At 46.1% G+C, this 16,256-nt stretch overlaps 1 protein-coding gene across 3 annotated transcripts in view; it reads left to right on the top strand.

Moving 5' to 3' along the window:
* The window catches only part of RGN (regucalcin), a 31,233-nt gene extending 18,153 nt beyond the window's left edge, over positions 1–13,080 (top strand). For all 3 annotated transcript variants that reach the window (XM_077296902.1, XM_077296901.1, XM_077296900.1), the window contains exons 6-7: positions 8,550–8,704; positions 12,924–13,080. In XM_077296902.1, coding sequence (XP_077153017.1) covers positions 8,550–8,704; positions 12,924–12,974 — 206 coding nt within the window. In that variant the 3' untranslated portion in view covers positions 12,975–13,080. The remainder of the gene's footprint in view (positions 1–8,549; positions 8,705–12,923) is intronic.
* The last annotated feature ends 3,176 nt before the right edge of the window (positions 13,081–16,256 follow it).

Consider the following 16,256-nt stretch of genomic DNA (forward strand, 5'->3'; position numbering starts at 1 on the left):
ATTCCCTCTACCACCCATTCAGTCTCGAGGCACTTGACTACATCACAGAAATCAAATCGCCAGATATTCGCCGGGGCTGTCAGGTTTACCCAGAGAATAGTGGGGCCAGAATTCTTATTTTTACAATAGGGAACAAAGAGGTAGGGGCGAGGATAGCCTTCAGGTCCAGGATCAAAAACAACAGCAACATTTCCCTTCAGTCACTACTCTGACTAAACACTGGTTCGATCTCTTTTACAATATGAGGCGTGGATCCAGGTGCTCTTTCCTTCAAGTTTTACTGCAGTGGGGGGTGACCAGGATCACCGTGTGGGGTCCTTCAAATCTCGGCTGGAGACAATCTCTGTGCACAAACTTTTTCACATACACCAGGTCTCCTGGCACAAAGGGATGGTGTCCAGGAACCTTGTCTGGGTCTGGAAGAGAACTGAAGACAGTTAAATGCACTTTGGCAAAGTGTCCATGTAAGGCCTGCACATAGCTAGTCAAGTCCTGGTACTTGAGTTGCAACTGTTGTGGAAAGAAACATTCAAAATTGGGGCTCCTGCCAAACAGATTCTCATACGGTGACAGTCCTGTCTTCCTGTTTGGGGTATATCTTACTGAAAACAAAGCCAGAGGAAGGCATTCTGTCCATGGTTTACCAGTCTCTGTCATTGCCCTCTGGATTTTAAGCTTAAGAGTTCCATTTAGTCTCTCCACTTTTCCACTGCTCTGCGGATGGAGTATGCAATGCTTGACTTACCCCCAGTGCTGCCATTACCTCTGACATGATCTCTCCAGTAAAATGGGAACTCCGATCGCTTTCAATGACTTCAGGAACTCCATACCTGCATATGATCTCAGCCATCAGTTTCTTCGCCGTTGTCTTAGCCGTAGCTTTGGCAACTGGGTAGGCTTCAGGCCATCCTGAGAACATATCCACAGCCACTAGGACGTACTCATACTTTCCTGACTTGGGCATTTGAATATGATCAACCTGGATTCTCTGCCAAGGGTAATCTGGTTTGGCAAGATGCTGAAGTGGAACCTTGGCGGTGGCTGTTGGGTTACAGATGGCACAGACTGGGCAGGCTCTTGAGTAGGCTGTGACAGTGGTAGAGATTCCTGGGGCCCAGTAAAGCTTCTTGATACAGGCTAGTGCTTGGTTCTTTCCTCGATGTGTTGATCCATGAGCCCATGCTGCAACGGCTGGATACATTCTTTTGGGTAGACAGGGTTTCCCATCCACCTTATAGAGTCTAGGAAATTTGTATTGTCCGGCCGAACTACGATTCCCATGAATGGCTCCTGCAGCTTCCCACTGTTTCTTTTCTTCTCTAGAAGTCAACTTTTGTTCTTCCCACAATCTTTCTTCAGGTGGTCGAGCTGGCTTCCAGCCAGATCCGGTGGCAGGGTATTCCATTTCCATGTCTTCTATCAACTTCCTCTTCTTTTTTCGGTCTTCGGACTTCTCAAAGTCTCGTTCTTCTTTGGCTTGGGTAGCTTCTTTGGTTGCTTGTTCCTTTGTTTGTGCTCTGGTAAGCACAGGCATCACGGGTGTAGCAGTGTCTTCCCAACAGGGTTTTTCTGGTGCTGTTTCTTCTTCTTCCCACTTTGCTGAGACATTCTTTATGGCAGCAGCTTTGGCAGCTTGGTCTGCTAAATGATTTCCTCTAGTTTCCTTCGAGTTGACTTTCCCGTGAGCTTTGACCTTGATCACCGCAATCTGTGCGGGGAGCTCCAGTGCCTTCATCAGGGCTTTAATCCTTAGTGCATGTTTAACAGGGGTTCCTGTAGCCGTAATGAACCCTCGGGACTTCCACAGGAATCCAAAATCGTGACAGATTCCATAGCCGTATCTTGAATCTGTGTAGACATTGGCCGTTTTTCCTTCTGCTAGATAACATGCTTGTTGTAGGGCCACAAGTTCGGCTTCCTGAGCTGACAGGTGGGGTGGTAGAGCTTCAGCCAGAAGGACTTCTGTGTCAGTGGTGACAGCATATCCAGTGTGGAACTTGCCATAAGAGTCTGCAAATCGGGATCCATCAGTCCATAGTTGCAAATCAGGGTTGAGAAGTTCCTGAGTTACCACATTCTGTGGTGCAGAAATTTCTTGTTCCAGTGCTTTTACACAGTCATGTGGGTCACCAGGTGATCTCCAGTCTGGTAAGTCCTTATACCATTCAGGTAACTCCCCCCTAGAATGTGGAAGCAAAGTGGCTGGGTTGATAGTAGTACATTTCTGGAAAGTGATGTTGGAAGGCAGAAGTAGAGAGCACTGAAGCCTGAGATGTCTTTGGCTCATCAGATGCTTAGGAGATGTTTGTTGAAGAACGGCAGAGAGATCATGTCCAGCTTGTATGACCAAGTCATGACCAAGTGCTATGTCAGCAGACTTGTCCAGGAGAACATGGGCCGCATGTACAGCCTTGAGACAGGATGGAGCAGTTCTGGCAACAGGGTCCAGTCTGGCTGAGTAATAGGCCAGAGGACGGAAACGATCAACATGTTTCTGTGCTAGCACACCAGAGGCATATCCTTCAGACTCTGAAACAAAAAGGTGGAACGGCTGAGTGTAGTCAGGAAGACCCAGAGCAGGGGCACTGACAACAGCTTCCTTGAGAGTCTCAAAACAGTCCTTTTGCTGAGCATAGATATACGGATTTTCGGCATGTTCCCAATCTGGTCCTCCAGTTTTAAGACAGTCATACAAGGGTTGCATGAGTCTTGAAGCATCCGGAATCCACTGTCTGCAGTAGGTAATGAGTCCTAGGAAAGACTGCATAGCAGAGTACGTCTTCGGATAAGGGATGTCCTCGATGGCATGTTTTCTGTCCTCGGTGAGGTGTCTCGAACCTTGTGAGATGCAGTGTCCGAGGAAGACAACTTTCTCTTTGCACCATTGGACCTTGGCCTTTGAGACTTTGCAGTTGGCAGAATGAAGGAAGAGGAGTAAGGACTCAGAAGCAGCCAACAGATTCTCTTCAGTTCCACAGAGGAGTAAGTCATCAACATACTGGAGAAGCGTGACATGAAGATTCTGTAACACCCACGGATCCAAGGTCATCTTCATAGCATGAGTGAACTGGTTAGGGGAGTTCTGGGCACCCTGTGGTGTCCTGGTCCAGGTCAGCTGAGATCCTTGAAACGTGAAGGCAAATAAGAACTGTGAGTCTTCATGAAGCGGGACACTGAAGAAAGCATTAGCCAGGTCAATAACGGTGAAGAGTGTTGCTGAAGTAGGCACTTGAGAAAGCAAGGTGTTGGGGTTGGGTACCACAGGAGTTTCCAAGATGGTGGCTGAATTGACTGCCCTGAGGTCCTGTACAAGTCTGTATCTCGGAGGGTCCCCGGGAGCTGTCTTCTTCTTTACTGGAAACAGAGGTGTGTTACAGGGTGAGACACACCTAATTAGTACTCCAGAATGCAGGAGGGAGGTAATCTGAGCTCCAAGGCTCCGCTCTTGGGCAGCCTTAAGTGGATACTGAGGTAGTCTGGGGTATGGGTGCCCAGGTTTGAGGTGGACTTTTACTGGAGCCACTTTGAGCAGACCCACATCTTCAGGTCCAGTTGACCACAGAGCGGTAGGTACATTGGGCAAATCCAGGGAAGGCGTCGTTTGCAGAGTCATCATCATCAGAGGGAAAGCTTTAAGGACACAACGATCTTCAGCGCCTTGTTGTGAGGCAGGGTCCTGTAACTGCAGTTCCATCCCTTGATCACCGAAGGTGATGGTAGCATGAAGCCTTTGAAGGAGATCAGCTCCTAGAAGGTTGACAGGGCAGGTTTCGGACACCAGAAATTTGGCAAAGACACCAGAAAAAGGGCCAGCTGAGACAGGAACAGTGAGTGGTGATGAGGTTTGTTGGCCTTCAACTCCAATACACGTGAGGAAATCTGAAGACAGGGAAATTGTAGGAGGCAGCTGAGATGAAGAGATAACAGAGGTGGCCGCCCCAGTGTCCACTAGAAACTTGAAAGGTTGGCTGTCCACTTCCAGGGTCACTGTACCGCAAGATGAAGAAGTACAGGTGGCGGGAAAAGTGGGCACCGGTTGGCCTGAACTTCATGAGCGTGGAGGAGGAAGAGGTCGCTGAGGGTGCCTCCTGTGGGGGCAATCTCTTTTCAAGTGGTCAAAGCCGCCACACTCCCAACACAGAGGCCTCCCTTGATCATCACGAAATGGTCTATCACTGTAATTCCGGCCTTCGGGCCCTCTTAACCTCAAGGGTGGTGGTCCATACCGATCCTGAGCCTGATACACCATAACAGGTACTTCTGAGGCCTCTGCCATATACATGGCTGGTTTCTTCTTGCCTTTGTCCTTCTGTGCTTCCTTCTCTGCTTCTTTTTCTGCTTCTTTTTCTTCCCTTTGAAGCATTTTCTGATAACTCTTCACAACAGTAAGGGCCTGTTTTAGGGGACCATCAGGTAATTCGGGACGAAGCTTCATGACCTTATCCTTCAGTGGATCTTCCAGACCATCAATAAAAGCACGGACCAACAAGGCTGCCTGCGTCTTCACATGAGTTGAATAACCCAAGTCTTCAAACTGCATAGTTAGTCTGGCAGCATATTTCTCCACAGCTTCTCCAGATTCTTGTTGTATATCCTGTATTGATCCTGCTTCGTCACAGAGACGATCCTGGGCCCACTTTGTGAGTTGAGCAATAAACTCCTTTCCAGACTTGAACTTGTTGAGAGGTCCTGCTTTAGTGGAATCCAGTTCCTTCATGATAGTGGGGAGGAAATATTCGGAGGCTCTGATAGAGGTAATACCTGATAGATCAGACCATGTAGCCCCATAGATGCTCCTAATCTGCTCCAGTCTCCTCACATACTGCATGGGAAATTTGTCTGGGTCACATAACTTGCTGACAATAGCATCAATCTGTACCGGAGTGAAGGGTTTGTACTTCAGCTTCAGTTCTTCTTCTTCGTCATGTGTCACTACCTCGCCCTCCGGGGCAGTTGGGGGTGCTGTGGGTGTTATCCCATCCAGAGGCTTTATACCCGTATGCATCAGGGGCACCATGTATTCAGCTACCAAGGGCATGATGCCCTCTAATCCAGACTCGTGGTAACAGACGATTCTGACTTCTTGTAAGTCTAGATTTGGGGTTGATTGGAGGCAATTCTTGATGACTTCAACGTGTTCCTTCATACAGGGGCCCAGTGGGTATCCAAAGAGTCCTGAAGATATCAATGGTACAGCCAAAGTTCTACGAGGAAGTGTATCTCTCCCTAGCCGTCCTGCAAGAATGACCACTGTCTGTAAGGCGGTCTGCAACATTGTACGGCAGTGCTCGGGTGTCCTGTAGTCATATATAGGACCTGCAGTGTGTAGCACTATATCACAGGGCAAATTCCCTCCCTGGGTAGTCATAGCGTCTCCTGGATGCAAGGGGCCATAAGTGGCAAGGTAGGCCTGACACTCTTGGGCTATGGCTGGGCTTCCCTGTTGGCTATCTGTTGGGCCAAACCACCTCTATGTGACAGGGTAGAATTAGCTGGGTTCACTTATAGCTCCTACCTGGTGGGTAAGTATGTCCCCATACCCCACTGAGAAGAGAACCTGGGATTCCTGAAGTGTGATGTAGCAACGTGAATGACAGGGAACCAAACTTCAGATTCCTGGAAAATCTGGCCTTGTAAGTATGAGGGTTTCATGGGAAGAGGAGATGTAGGGGCCTTTCTGGGCTGGGGGGGTCTGGCATTTACACCGATTAAAACAAGCTCTTGGTCTGAAAATTGACATGACGAAGCTTAGAGGGAGTTAGATTCCTATACAGGGTTAAAGGCGTATTGCAGTGTGAAGCTGGACTTGCATGTACGATAGGAGAGGATAAAAAAAAAACTGGAGTCTGTTACATGGAGATAAGGAACACTATGACCTCGCAGCTACAGCGGTGGGGGCCAGTGAGCGAGCAAGAATTACTAGGCTAGTGATTTAACCCTTATCTTTCCTGCTAAGCTAAATTCTTTTGAAAACCTTTTACTATTTGCAATGCATCATCCGGAGTGGAAATCTCAATATCGGGTCTACTACAAAAAAGTATGAATGGGCTTTTTGTTACAGTGAGAATCCCAGATCTTCAAACACTACCATAAGACGCCCATAGAACTTCTCGGCAATCCAGGATATATATTGCTGTAAGGGGCACAGGGTTTACAGTCGGGAGTAGAGGCTTAATTTCCTGGGGAGGGACCATATTATCCAGCAGGGAGACCCCCCCCTATCCCAAATTTTTAATTGCTTGCTTTACTCAACTCTTTTACCAATCTTTCAATTACACTGATACAAATTTCCTTATAAAACCAGGCACTATATTTCACTTTCAAATTCCAGATTATAATATTTCTTCATACTTCAAAACAATGTTGTCGCTTTAAACCAGACACAGATCTACCAGAGAAAATACAGAGAACACCGTTACAGTATGTGCTCTCTCCATTCCAAGGACACAGAGATAAGAGAGATCACAGCATTCCTCTACACAGAGAAAAGAGACTACTAGAAACAGCACAGAATTCCTCAGCGTACAAGGGAGAATATTGAGCCCAGCTCTTTGCCCCCCCTCCTTCTCCGGCACGTAGCGTAGATAAGGAGAAGAGAGGAGAACTGACAAAGAAATCTCGCAGCGGTCTGCCTCGCCCCTCCCCTACACTACACAGCACTGATACAAAGCTCCGTATCCTCTACAAAGTCACAAATTACAGCAGTTTTCAGACCTAATTTTCTACAAAACTTTCCTATAATCCTCCGTGGTCTGGGCGGAGCCCCAAGGACGGTCCGTACACACACACACGCGGCAGGTCTCCACCCAGGTTGGATTCTGCACAACACAAACAGGACACCCCTACGCTTCTGGAGATCTCTTTCCGCCGCCATTACAGGGCGGGGGCTAGAACTACATTTTCATCATCAGTGGCACGGCGGCCATTTTACAATCTGTAAGATCACAGTTCACAGGCATTTTATAACCAAACACGGGCTCTGTATTGTCTGATCCTTCCTCTCCATCAACCTATTTTCATCCTTTGTTCTTTAAGCCTCGCGCAACTCGCAGATAAGCTTCTTGACTGTCTCTTGCCCTCCCGTGACTCAACTATTGCCTTGACTTCCACAGCATCCTCATCTAACTTGTGGGGCACGGACTTCTTCTGCTTTAAGAGACGCAGCATGACTCTTACAGAATACTGTGTCCTCCTGCAGTAGGCCACTGGCAGCGATCTTCAACAATGGTATTCCAAAAACACGGAGCTTCTCGCTCAATATTTTCTGTCCCTAACCTGAACACCAGTGATTAACAGACTATCCTGCCACGATATTCCAAACCTTTGGGAGGCGGTCTCCTAGTGAGAGCCCTCCACAGAAATACAGGTGGTCCCCCTCCGGGACGTCTTAAATTACCTAGCTGGTACAATATCACAGAGGCTGCGTCTCCTATCCCTTCTCTAAGCCGCCCCACAATCTACAACTTGCTCAATCTTTCACTCCACTTCACTACTAGACAATAGTCACGGGTAGGATGGTTGAATGGAGTACAATGACCGGTGGGGGAGGTGTGGTGTACAGAGGTCGCACAGGATGCGACGTCTCTCAGTTGCTGGTTCAGAGCGTGGCACAGGATCACGTTTGATCTCACCACTCGATCATTCACCTCCTGGACCCAAGGAGACTACAGACAAACCAATAACGGCTGAGACACTAGCAAGTGTGACATATACAGTGTACATGATCGCCACTTACCGTGTTCAGAGGGTGATCAGTCCTCGAGGTCAGCCACTACGGGTATCATCCACAGACATCCAGGCATGGGTCCAGGGGGTCTCGGATCGCTGGCCACGCCCCCCGTTGGGCTGCCAAAATTGCCGGGGTCGTAAAACGACAATTAATCCTCATTCACCAGTCATTCCAAATTGTAATGTGAGCGCAGAACATCTGGTACCGAAAAAAGAAATGATTCAGACACGTAGCTGATTCAATCTTTGCTGATGCTCTTGCGTTCACCTCCGTGAGGAGCCGAGCAGCAACTAACTTTTATTTTCCAATACACAATACTAAAAAGGGAATGCAATAGGTGGGGTTTAAGCAGTATACGTCTAGTGCTCAGTCCTTTTGATTCGTCGAACGTCTCCTGGTGGATTCCTCCTCTTCTTCACATTCCTTTAGTTTTGTTTCCAAAGAAATGAATCTTGTCCCTTCGGACACAAGGGTGAAACGAAACTGAACACTGGTAGCCATTTTTAAATACAATTACATTTGCATTAGCAGGGGAAAACTTATTGTTTCACAGTATAAGAGTATAGCAGTACAAAAAGAGTATAAAGATATATAAAAGTATAAAAAGCATATAAGAAAATACATTTTCACCTTGACAATTTTATGCTGAAGCTTCCATGTTTATTAGACATGATGTGTCTAGTCACAAAGTTGTGCCTGCTGGTGGCCAGCTTCTAACTCCTTCTTCATTAACACAATATATTATTGTATGCCTGAGTAACCGTAGGCAGTGAGATCGCTTGATGTTGTACTGGGAATAAAATTAATTTTTATGTTAAAGGCAAAGTGATCCAGACTGTGAAGCTGCCAGTGGATAAGACAACGTCTTGTGCATTTGGAGGAAAGGATTATGCAGAAATGTACGTCACATCGGCCTGTGATGGCATGGATGAGGACTGGAGTGCCCGGCAGCCCCAGTCTGGGGGAGTCTACAAGGTAAGTCGTTGTTTTTCCTGATTTGGTTCAGTTCAGTCTTAATACAAATACACATGGCTGCAATGAGGAACAGACAGAGAGTCACCAAGTCAATTTGATACTTTCCAAACCAAGAATGGAAATATATTGCCTTGTTTTTTCGTTCTCGGCTTTTGTAATAATCCATTGTGCAAGACGCTTACCGTAAATGGGTTTCGAAGAATGAAGGAAATGCAATAAGCTGCCAAATAACGAAAAATGTAAAAACCATTCAACTAGAGGCAAAGACATAACCCGGTATCACATAGAACAAGTAACCAGAGACTAGTGATTAGCTATCCATCCAGGTGGTTGATGACAGATTCCCCTGCCACAGACATTACCCCTCATGAGCTGCTACTCTGCCTGGGAAGACATTGAATGCCACCAAGACATGCTTCATACAAATGCTCATAGATTCTGTTCAAATTATTGTATTTTTCGGATTATAAGACACACTTTTTTTCCGCCAATATTTGAAAATGAGTGTAGCTTATCGGCTGTGGTGGAGCGAGGTCCCAGGCTTGTTGCTGGGGCGATGCTGCTGGTCCCAGGCTGGTAGGAGGGGGTGTTCAGTGATGCAGAGACTCCGTTGAGATTTTGTGAAAGCCCTGTGCCCCTGCAATTTCCATGATTTTCAATGCAGTGGACTCCTGGAAAATTGCTGCCAAAGGAGGCGCATGCACAGTGAGAACTTGGCACTGAGATCTTATCTCATTACGCATGCGCCACCTCCGGTGGCCATTTTCTCAGAGGTCAATGCATTGAAAATCATGGCTCCGGGCTTTTATAAAATGTCAGTGGAGCCCCCCCGCACCACCAAACACACTTCATACCAGCCTGGGTTCCACAGCATCAGCCCATTCCTACCTCCACCAAACAGCACCTCCTACCAGCCTGGGGTCTGCAGTATCTCCAGATTCCACCTTTGCCAGCTTCCTGCAGCAGTGACCCTGCCACCTGGGATCCTGCTCCACCACTGCTGCTGCCTAGGTATGCTACAGTAAAAGCGGATTATAAGATGCATTACCATTTTATTTAAAAAAAAATCCTATTTTTCTCCCCAAAATTTGAGGTGTGTCTTATAATCTGCCAAATACGGTAATTTTTTTAGATCAATTTTATGGTGATATATTTGATAAACGATATGGAAACCCCGACAGAAAACCAACAGGCCTCATTGTAATTCAATTAGAGATTATTGCATTAATTGTGATCTATTTGAAAATACAGTGGGTACGGAAAGTATTCAGACCCCTTTAAATTTTTCACTCTTTGTTTCATTGCAGCCATTTGGTAAATTCAAAAAAGTTCATTATTTTTCTCATTAATGTATATTCTGCATCCATCTTGACTGAAAAAAACAGAAATGTAGTAATTTTTGCAAATTGATTGAAAAAGAAAAACTGAAATATCACATAGTCATAAGTATTCAGACCCTTTGCTCAGTATTGAGTAGAAGCACCCTTTTGAGCTAGTACATCCATGAGTCTTCTTGGGATTGATGCAACAATTTTTTCACTCCTGGATTTGGGGATCCTCTACCATTCTCCCTTGCAGATCCTCTCCAGTTCCGTCAGGTTGGATGGTGAACATTGGTGGACAGCCATTTTCAGGTCTCTCCAGAGATGCTCAACTGGGTTTAGGTCAGGGCTCTGGCTTGGCCAGTCAAGAATGGTCACAGAGTTGTTCTGAAGCCACTCCTTTGTTATTTTAGCTGTGTGCTTAGGGTTATTGTCTTGTTGGAAGGTGAATCTTCAGCCAAGTCTGAGGTCCAGAGCACTCTGGAAGAGGTTTTCATCCAGGATATCTCTGTACTTGGCCGCATTCATGTTTCCTTCAATGACAACCAGTCGTCCTGTCCCTGTAGCTGAAAAACACCCCCATAGCATGATGTTGCACCACCGTGTTTAATTGTTGGGATTGTATTGGGCAGGTGATAAGCTTTTATCCACATACTACTTTGAATTATCACCAAAAAGGTCTATCTTCATCTCATCAGACCAGAGAATCTTATTTCTCATAGTCTCGGAGTTCTTCATGTGTTTTTGTAGCAGACTCTATGCGGGCTTTCATATGTCTTGCACTGAGGAGATATAATACAGAAAACCCGGCACTCAACTTTGCAATTAGAAGGAGTGGATTGTTTATTGTATCCCAAGGTAGTAAACGTTTCGGTCTCAACAGGAGACCTTCATCAGTAACTGGAAAAGTACATATATATATATATATACCATATCAATTACATAGTCGGGATAGTAAGAAAAATATATCATAATAAATATAAACAAAGTATATACATGAAAATATACAAGAAAAAACTCTTCACATATTTTCAAAGCAGCAATAAAGGTGTAAAAGTAGTGCTGGTGCTAAAGAGAAATACCTATAGTGGCACAGTCACAGTGGGTGAGTAATGACAACATACCGTTAACCGGGATAGGAAATAGATTCAGGTGGCTGTAAAATATGCCTAAGGGTGGAATGTAAAAGCTTAGAAATCAATGGGCCAGAGAAAATGGTGAGTAAAAATAAGAGACTGGTTGTAACCTACCGAGGTGCCTCTAGTATTATGATAGTTGTCATCAGAGTGGATGCAGCCTGGGGGAAGTATATAACAATGAGGATTATGGACCCAGTTGTAGTGGTCTCCGCAGACGCATGGTTTCAGGGAATGGGAGTGCATAATTACCTTATGTCAAGCTGCCGTCGCGGCGTCCACCGCTGTAATGCATCAGTGTCGGGTGATGTCCGTATTTATGGCCAAAAGGGGCGGGTATAGTGGGAGGTAAGTATCGTCAGCTGTGTTGCGCTGCGCTGTTAGAGCAGCGTGTATTACAATGTGCTGGCATCTCACCACCGGTGGCTAGAGGCGGAAGTGACATACCAGCTATGGGTATGCGTTCCACCGGAGTCCATGCGTTCCCACGCCACAATGAGGGGGGCGGGAGTCTAGTGTTACCTTAAGTACCACCTCTTAGAGCTGCGGGTACCCATTGCTTATAGAAGGGAAATTTGAACGTTATGAACAGGTGAATTTAAATGTGTAACCTTACAACACTATGTGTGTCAGAGGTGGATTGGAAGAAATATAAAGTAAGAATGAAAATGAGATATTCACAACACAGGGACGTGACTATCCAGAGCGAGGTGATAGCATGCTTATTTTGAAGATTAAATGGTGCTCGTGATCAGCTGTGTCCACGAATCCATAAAGGCGACTCTAGAAGAACAGAGAACGAATTAGTAACGATATAAAGCAATGCATACATTCTTCATATAAACGCCATGAGTTCATAGTCTCGATTTAGACCTTTTGGGTGTAAGAGTCTCTAAAGTGTGGATCCAGAAGGCCTCTCTCTTTTTCAGTAGGGCAATCCTACCACCGCCTCTCTGTGGTGGCGGTACAAAATCTATGACCTGATATTTTATATTTTTGTTCTAGCACAATCCAAGGATCCCACATCTAGAATATCGAAAAGGGATCCGGGTAAACGCATTCCTTTTGTACACTCCTATCATCCCTTCTCCTTCATTTTACATAAAGCAATTAGGAAACATTGGCACTTACTATCCACAGCACACCCCGATATACTTGAATTCAAGGAACCTTTTTTACCGTGTTTCAAAAGGCCACCTAACCTGAGAGATAATTTAGTGAAAGCTGATATTGGATCCAGAGATCCACAAAAACAGGTTTTTCTATCCAAACCCAAAACAGGCACATTCCCGTGCCTACACTGTGCACAATGTAACAATGTACAGAAGGGAAGTACCTTTCAACATCCCAGATCTGGCAAAACATTCCACATCAAAAAAAATTTCACTTGTGAATCATCTTACATTGTGTACCTAATCAAATGCCCATGCAGGTTACTCTATGTAGGGGAAACTACACAGTCAGTTAGAGATAGAATCTCTAAACATAAGTCCACCATCCGTTGCAAGAATCTACTTCTGCCCATTCCACACCATTTCCACTTCCGGGGGCATTCAGTATCCCAATTAAAATATCAGGTCATAGATACCTAAGAACAGCCACTATACAGTATACAGATCTGAGTTGTTCTAGCTCCCTGTCTACATCCAGCCAGTGTAAGGGCTATGAGAGTACCTAGTATCGGATCTCCAAGATCTGATATTGATGACCTATCCTAGGTCATGGACAACCCCTTTAATTTATTTTTGAATTGTTTTACAGATAACTGGACTTGGTGTAAAAGGGATACCACCAACTTCATTTGCTGGGTAATTAAAGGAGCACGACTTGCCAAGTAAAACTAACCAAGAACATCTTCTACAGTTTGCACTCAGAAAGTCACTGCATTGCTTGATTAATAAACTTTTATAGACCGAGATCAATAACTTGTGTGTGCAGTTTATTTCCCAATAAAGGTGATAATAAAGGAACAGTGGGGAAAAAAAGTAGTCAGCCATCAATTGTGCAAGTTCTTCCACTTAAAAAGGTGAGAGAGGCCTGTAATTGACATCATAGGTAGACCACAACTATGAGAGTCAAAATGAGAAAACAAATCCAGAAAATCACCTTGTCTGATTTGGCAAGATTTATTTTGCAAATTATGGTGGAAAATAAGTATTTGGTCACCTAAAAACATGCAAGATTTCTGGCTCTCACAGACCTGTAACTTCTTCATGAAAAGGCTCCTCTGTCCTCCACTCATTACCTGTACACAGTGTTACCAAATAAAAAAGCACCAAAAACGCAGTCAACACCGTCCGATTAATGCAAATATAGAAAAACCTTTATTAGGGTACGTTCACACAGGACTTTTTTGCTGCTTTTTTTTGCTGCTTTTTTTTTATGCTAATTTAGGTGCGTTTTTTTGGTGCGTATTTGGTGCGTTTTTTGGGTACGTTCACACAGGACTTTTTTGCTGCAGTTTTTTGCTGCAGATTTTTGCTACAGTTTTTTGCTGCTTTTTTTATGCCAATTTTCAGCTGCTAGGACACCTCACAATGGCTCTTCACACCTCACAATGGCTCTTCACACCTTACTACCAGGAACTCCCTCACAATAGATCACAATCAGGATACCTCACAATGGCTCTTCACACCTCACAATGGCTCACAATGGCTCTTCACACCTCACTAACCACACCCCTAAGCTCTTGGCTGTGAGATCCCTTCCTGCTGGCCATGATTTTCTGCACAAAAAACGCAGCAAATAATGCTACATGCGTTTTTTCAGCGTTTTTGCAGCGTTTTTTTCATCACCCATTCAAGTCAATGGGTGAAAAAACGCTGCAAAAACGCAGCTAAAACGCTGAAAGAAGTGACATGCCCTATGTCCAAAAAAAGCAGCAAAGCAGAAAATACTGATCAAACAAAAAACCAACGTGTGTGCATGAGATTTCTGAAATCTCATAGGCTTTACTGGTACTGTAAAAAGCAGCTGAAAATTAGCATAAAAAAAAGCAGCAAAAAAAAGCAGCAAAAAAGTCCTGTGTGAACGTACCCTTATGTGGTAAAAACACAGGTATACAGCATGGCAGGAAAACATCCCCTACACAAGCCCGCACACACATATCACAAAGGGACCGGATTAAAGTGCATTAGTAGTATTATGGACCATAGAAGTAAAAAGTCCATATAGAGTGTCTATTCATATTAACCCCTTAACGACCGCCGATACACCTTTTAACGGCGGCCGCTAAGGGTACTTAAACCACAGCGCCGTTAATTAACGGCGCTGTGGAAAAAGTGAATAGCGCCCCCCAGAGTCGGATTTTCTCTGGGGTCTCGGTTGCCGAGGGTAGCCGAGACCCCAGAGAACATGATTCGGGGTTTTTTTTACCGACCCCCGAGTTGCGATCGCCGGTAATTAACCGTTTACCGGCGGTCGCAACAAAAAAAAACAAAATGCGATGTGCCGTTTAATTTCTCTGTCCTCCGATGTGATCGCACATCGGAGGACAGAGAAATGGGGTCCCCGATGGCCCCCGATAGCCCCCCAATACTTACCTACCTCCCCCGGTGCTCCTCGTGGGTCCCCATGGGCGCCGCCATCTTTTTTCCGGGAAAAAATGGCGGGCGCACGCGCAGTACGCCCGCCGCCCGGAAGATCTTTGGGGTCTCGGCTGCCTGGGGTAGCCGAGACCCCAAAGAACATGATCGGGGTCGGTTTGCACCGACCCCTGTTTTGCGATCGCCGGTAATTAACAGTTTACCGGCGACCGCAAAAAAAAAAAAAAAAAAAAGCGATCTGTATTTCTCTGTCCTCTGATGTGATCACACATCAGAGGACAGAGAAATAGGGGGATTCGGGGACCCTAACATACTCACCCGGTGTCCCTGGGTCCTCTTCTGTCTTCTCCTGCCAGCCGGCTTTTTCCTTATGGCGGGCGCATGCGCAGTGCGCCCGCCATCTGCTGCCATCTGCCGGCCGGCAGGAGAAGACGAGTTGGGGCTAAAATTAGGGTTAGGGTTAGGGTTAGGGTTAGGGTTAGAGTTAGGGTTAGGGTTAGGGTTAGAGTTAGGGTTAGGGTTAGAGTTAGGGTTAGGGTTAGGGTTAGAGTTAGGGTTAGGGTTAGGGTTAGGGCTAGAGTTAGGGCTAGAGTTAGGGTTAGGGTTAGGGTTAGGGTTGGGGCTAAATTTAGGGTTAGGGCTAGGGTTAGGGTTAGGCTACTTTCACACTAGCGTTTTTTGGCTTCCGTCGCAATGCGTCGGAGAAAAAACGCATCCTGCAAAAGTGCTTGCAGGATGCGTTTTTTCTCCATTGGCTTGCATTAGCGACACATTGCGACGGATTGCCACATGTCGCATCCATCGTGCGATGGATGCGTCGTGCTTTGGCGGACCGTCGGCACAAAAAAAGCTACATGTAACTTTTTTGTGCGACGTGTCTGCCATTTCCGACCGCGCATGCGCGGCCGGAACTCCGCCCCCGCCTCCCCTCACAATGGGGCAGCGGATGCGTTGAAAAAACAGCATCCGCTGCACCCGTTGTGCGGCGCTTACAACGCTAGCGTCGGTACGTCGGCCCGGCACACTGCGATGGGCCGAGTACGACGCTAGTGTGAAAGTAGCCTTAGGCTTCTATCACACTTGCGTCGGTACGGGGCGGTCGCAATGCGTCGGCCCGACGTACCGACGCACGTTGTGAAAATTGTGCACAACTTGGGCAGCGGATGCAGTTTTTCAATGCATCCGCTGCCCAGTCTATGTCCTGGGAAGGAGGGGGCAGAGTTACGGCCACGCATGCGCGGAAATGGCGGACGCGACGTACAAAAAAAAGGTTACATTGAACTTTTTTTGTGACGACGGGGCTAAAGTTATGGTTAGGGTTGGGGCTAAAGTTAGGGTTGGGGCTAAAGTTAGGGTTAGAGTTGGGATTAGGGTTTGGATTAGGGTTGGGATTAGGGTTACGTTTGGGATTAGGGTTAGGGGTGTGTTGGATTTAGGGTTTTGATTAGGGTTATGGTTAGGGTTGAGATTAGGGCTGTTTTGGGGTTAGGGTTGTGATTATCGTTAGGGTTGTGATTAGGATTATGGATCGGGTTAAGGATTAGGGGTG

This window comes from Ranitomeya variabilis, chromosome 3, assembly GCF_051348905.1.
Source record: "Ranitomeya variabilis isolate aRanVar5 chromosome 3, aRanVar5.hap1, whole genome shotgun sequence".
NCBI classification, from domain to species: domain Eukaryota; kingdom Metazoa; phylum Chordata; class Amphibia; order Anura; family Dendrobatidae; genus Ranitomeya; species Ranitomeya variabilis.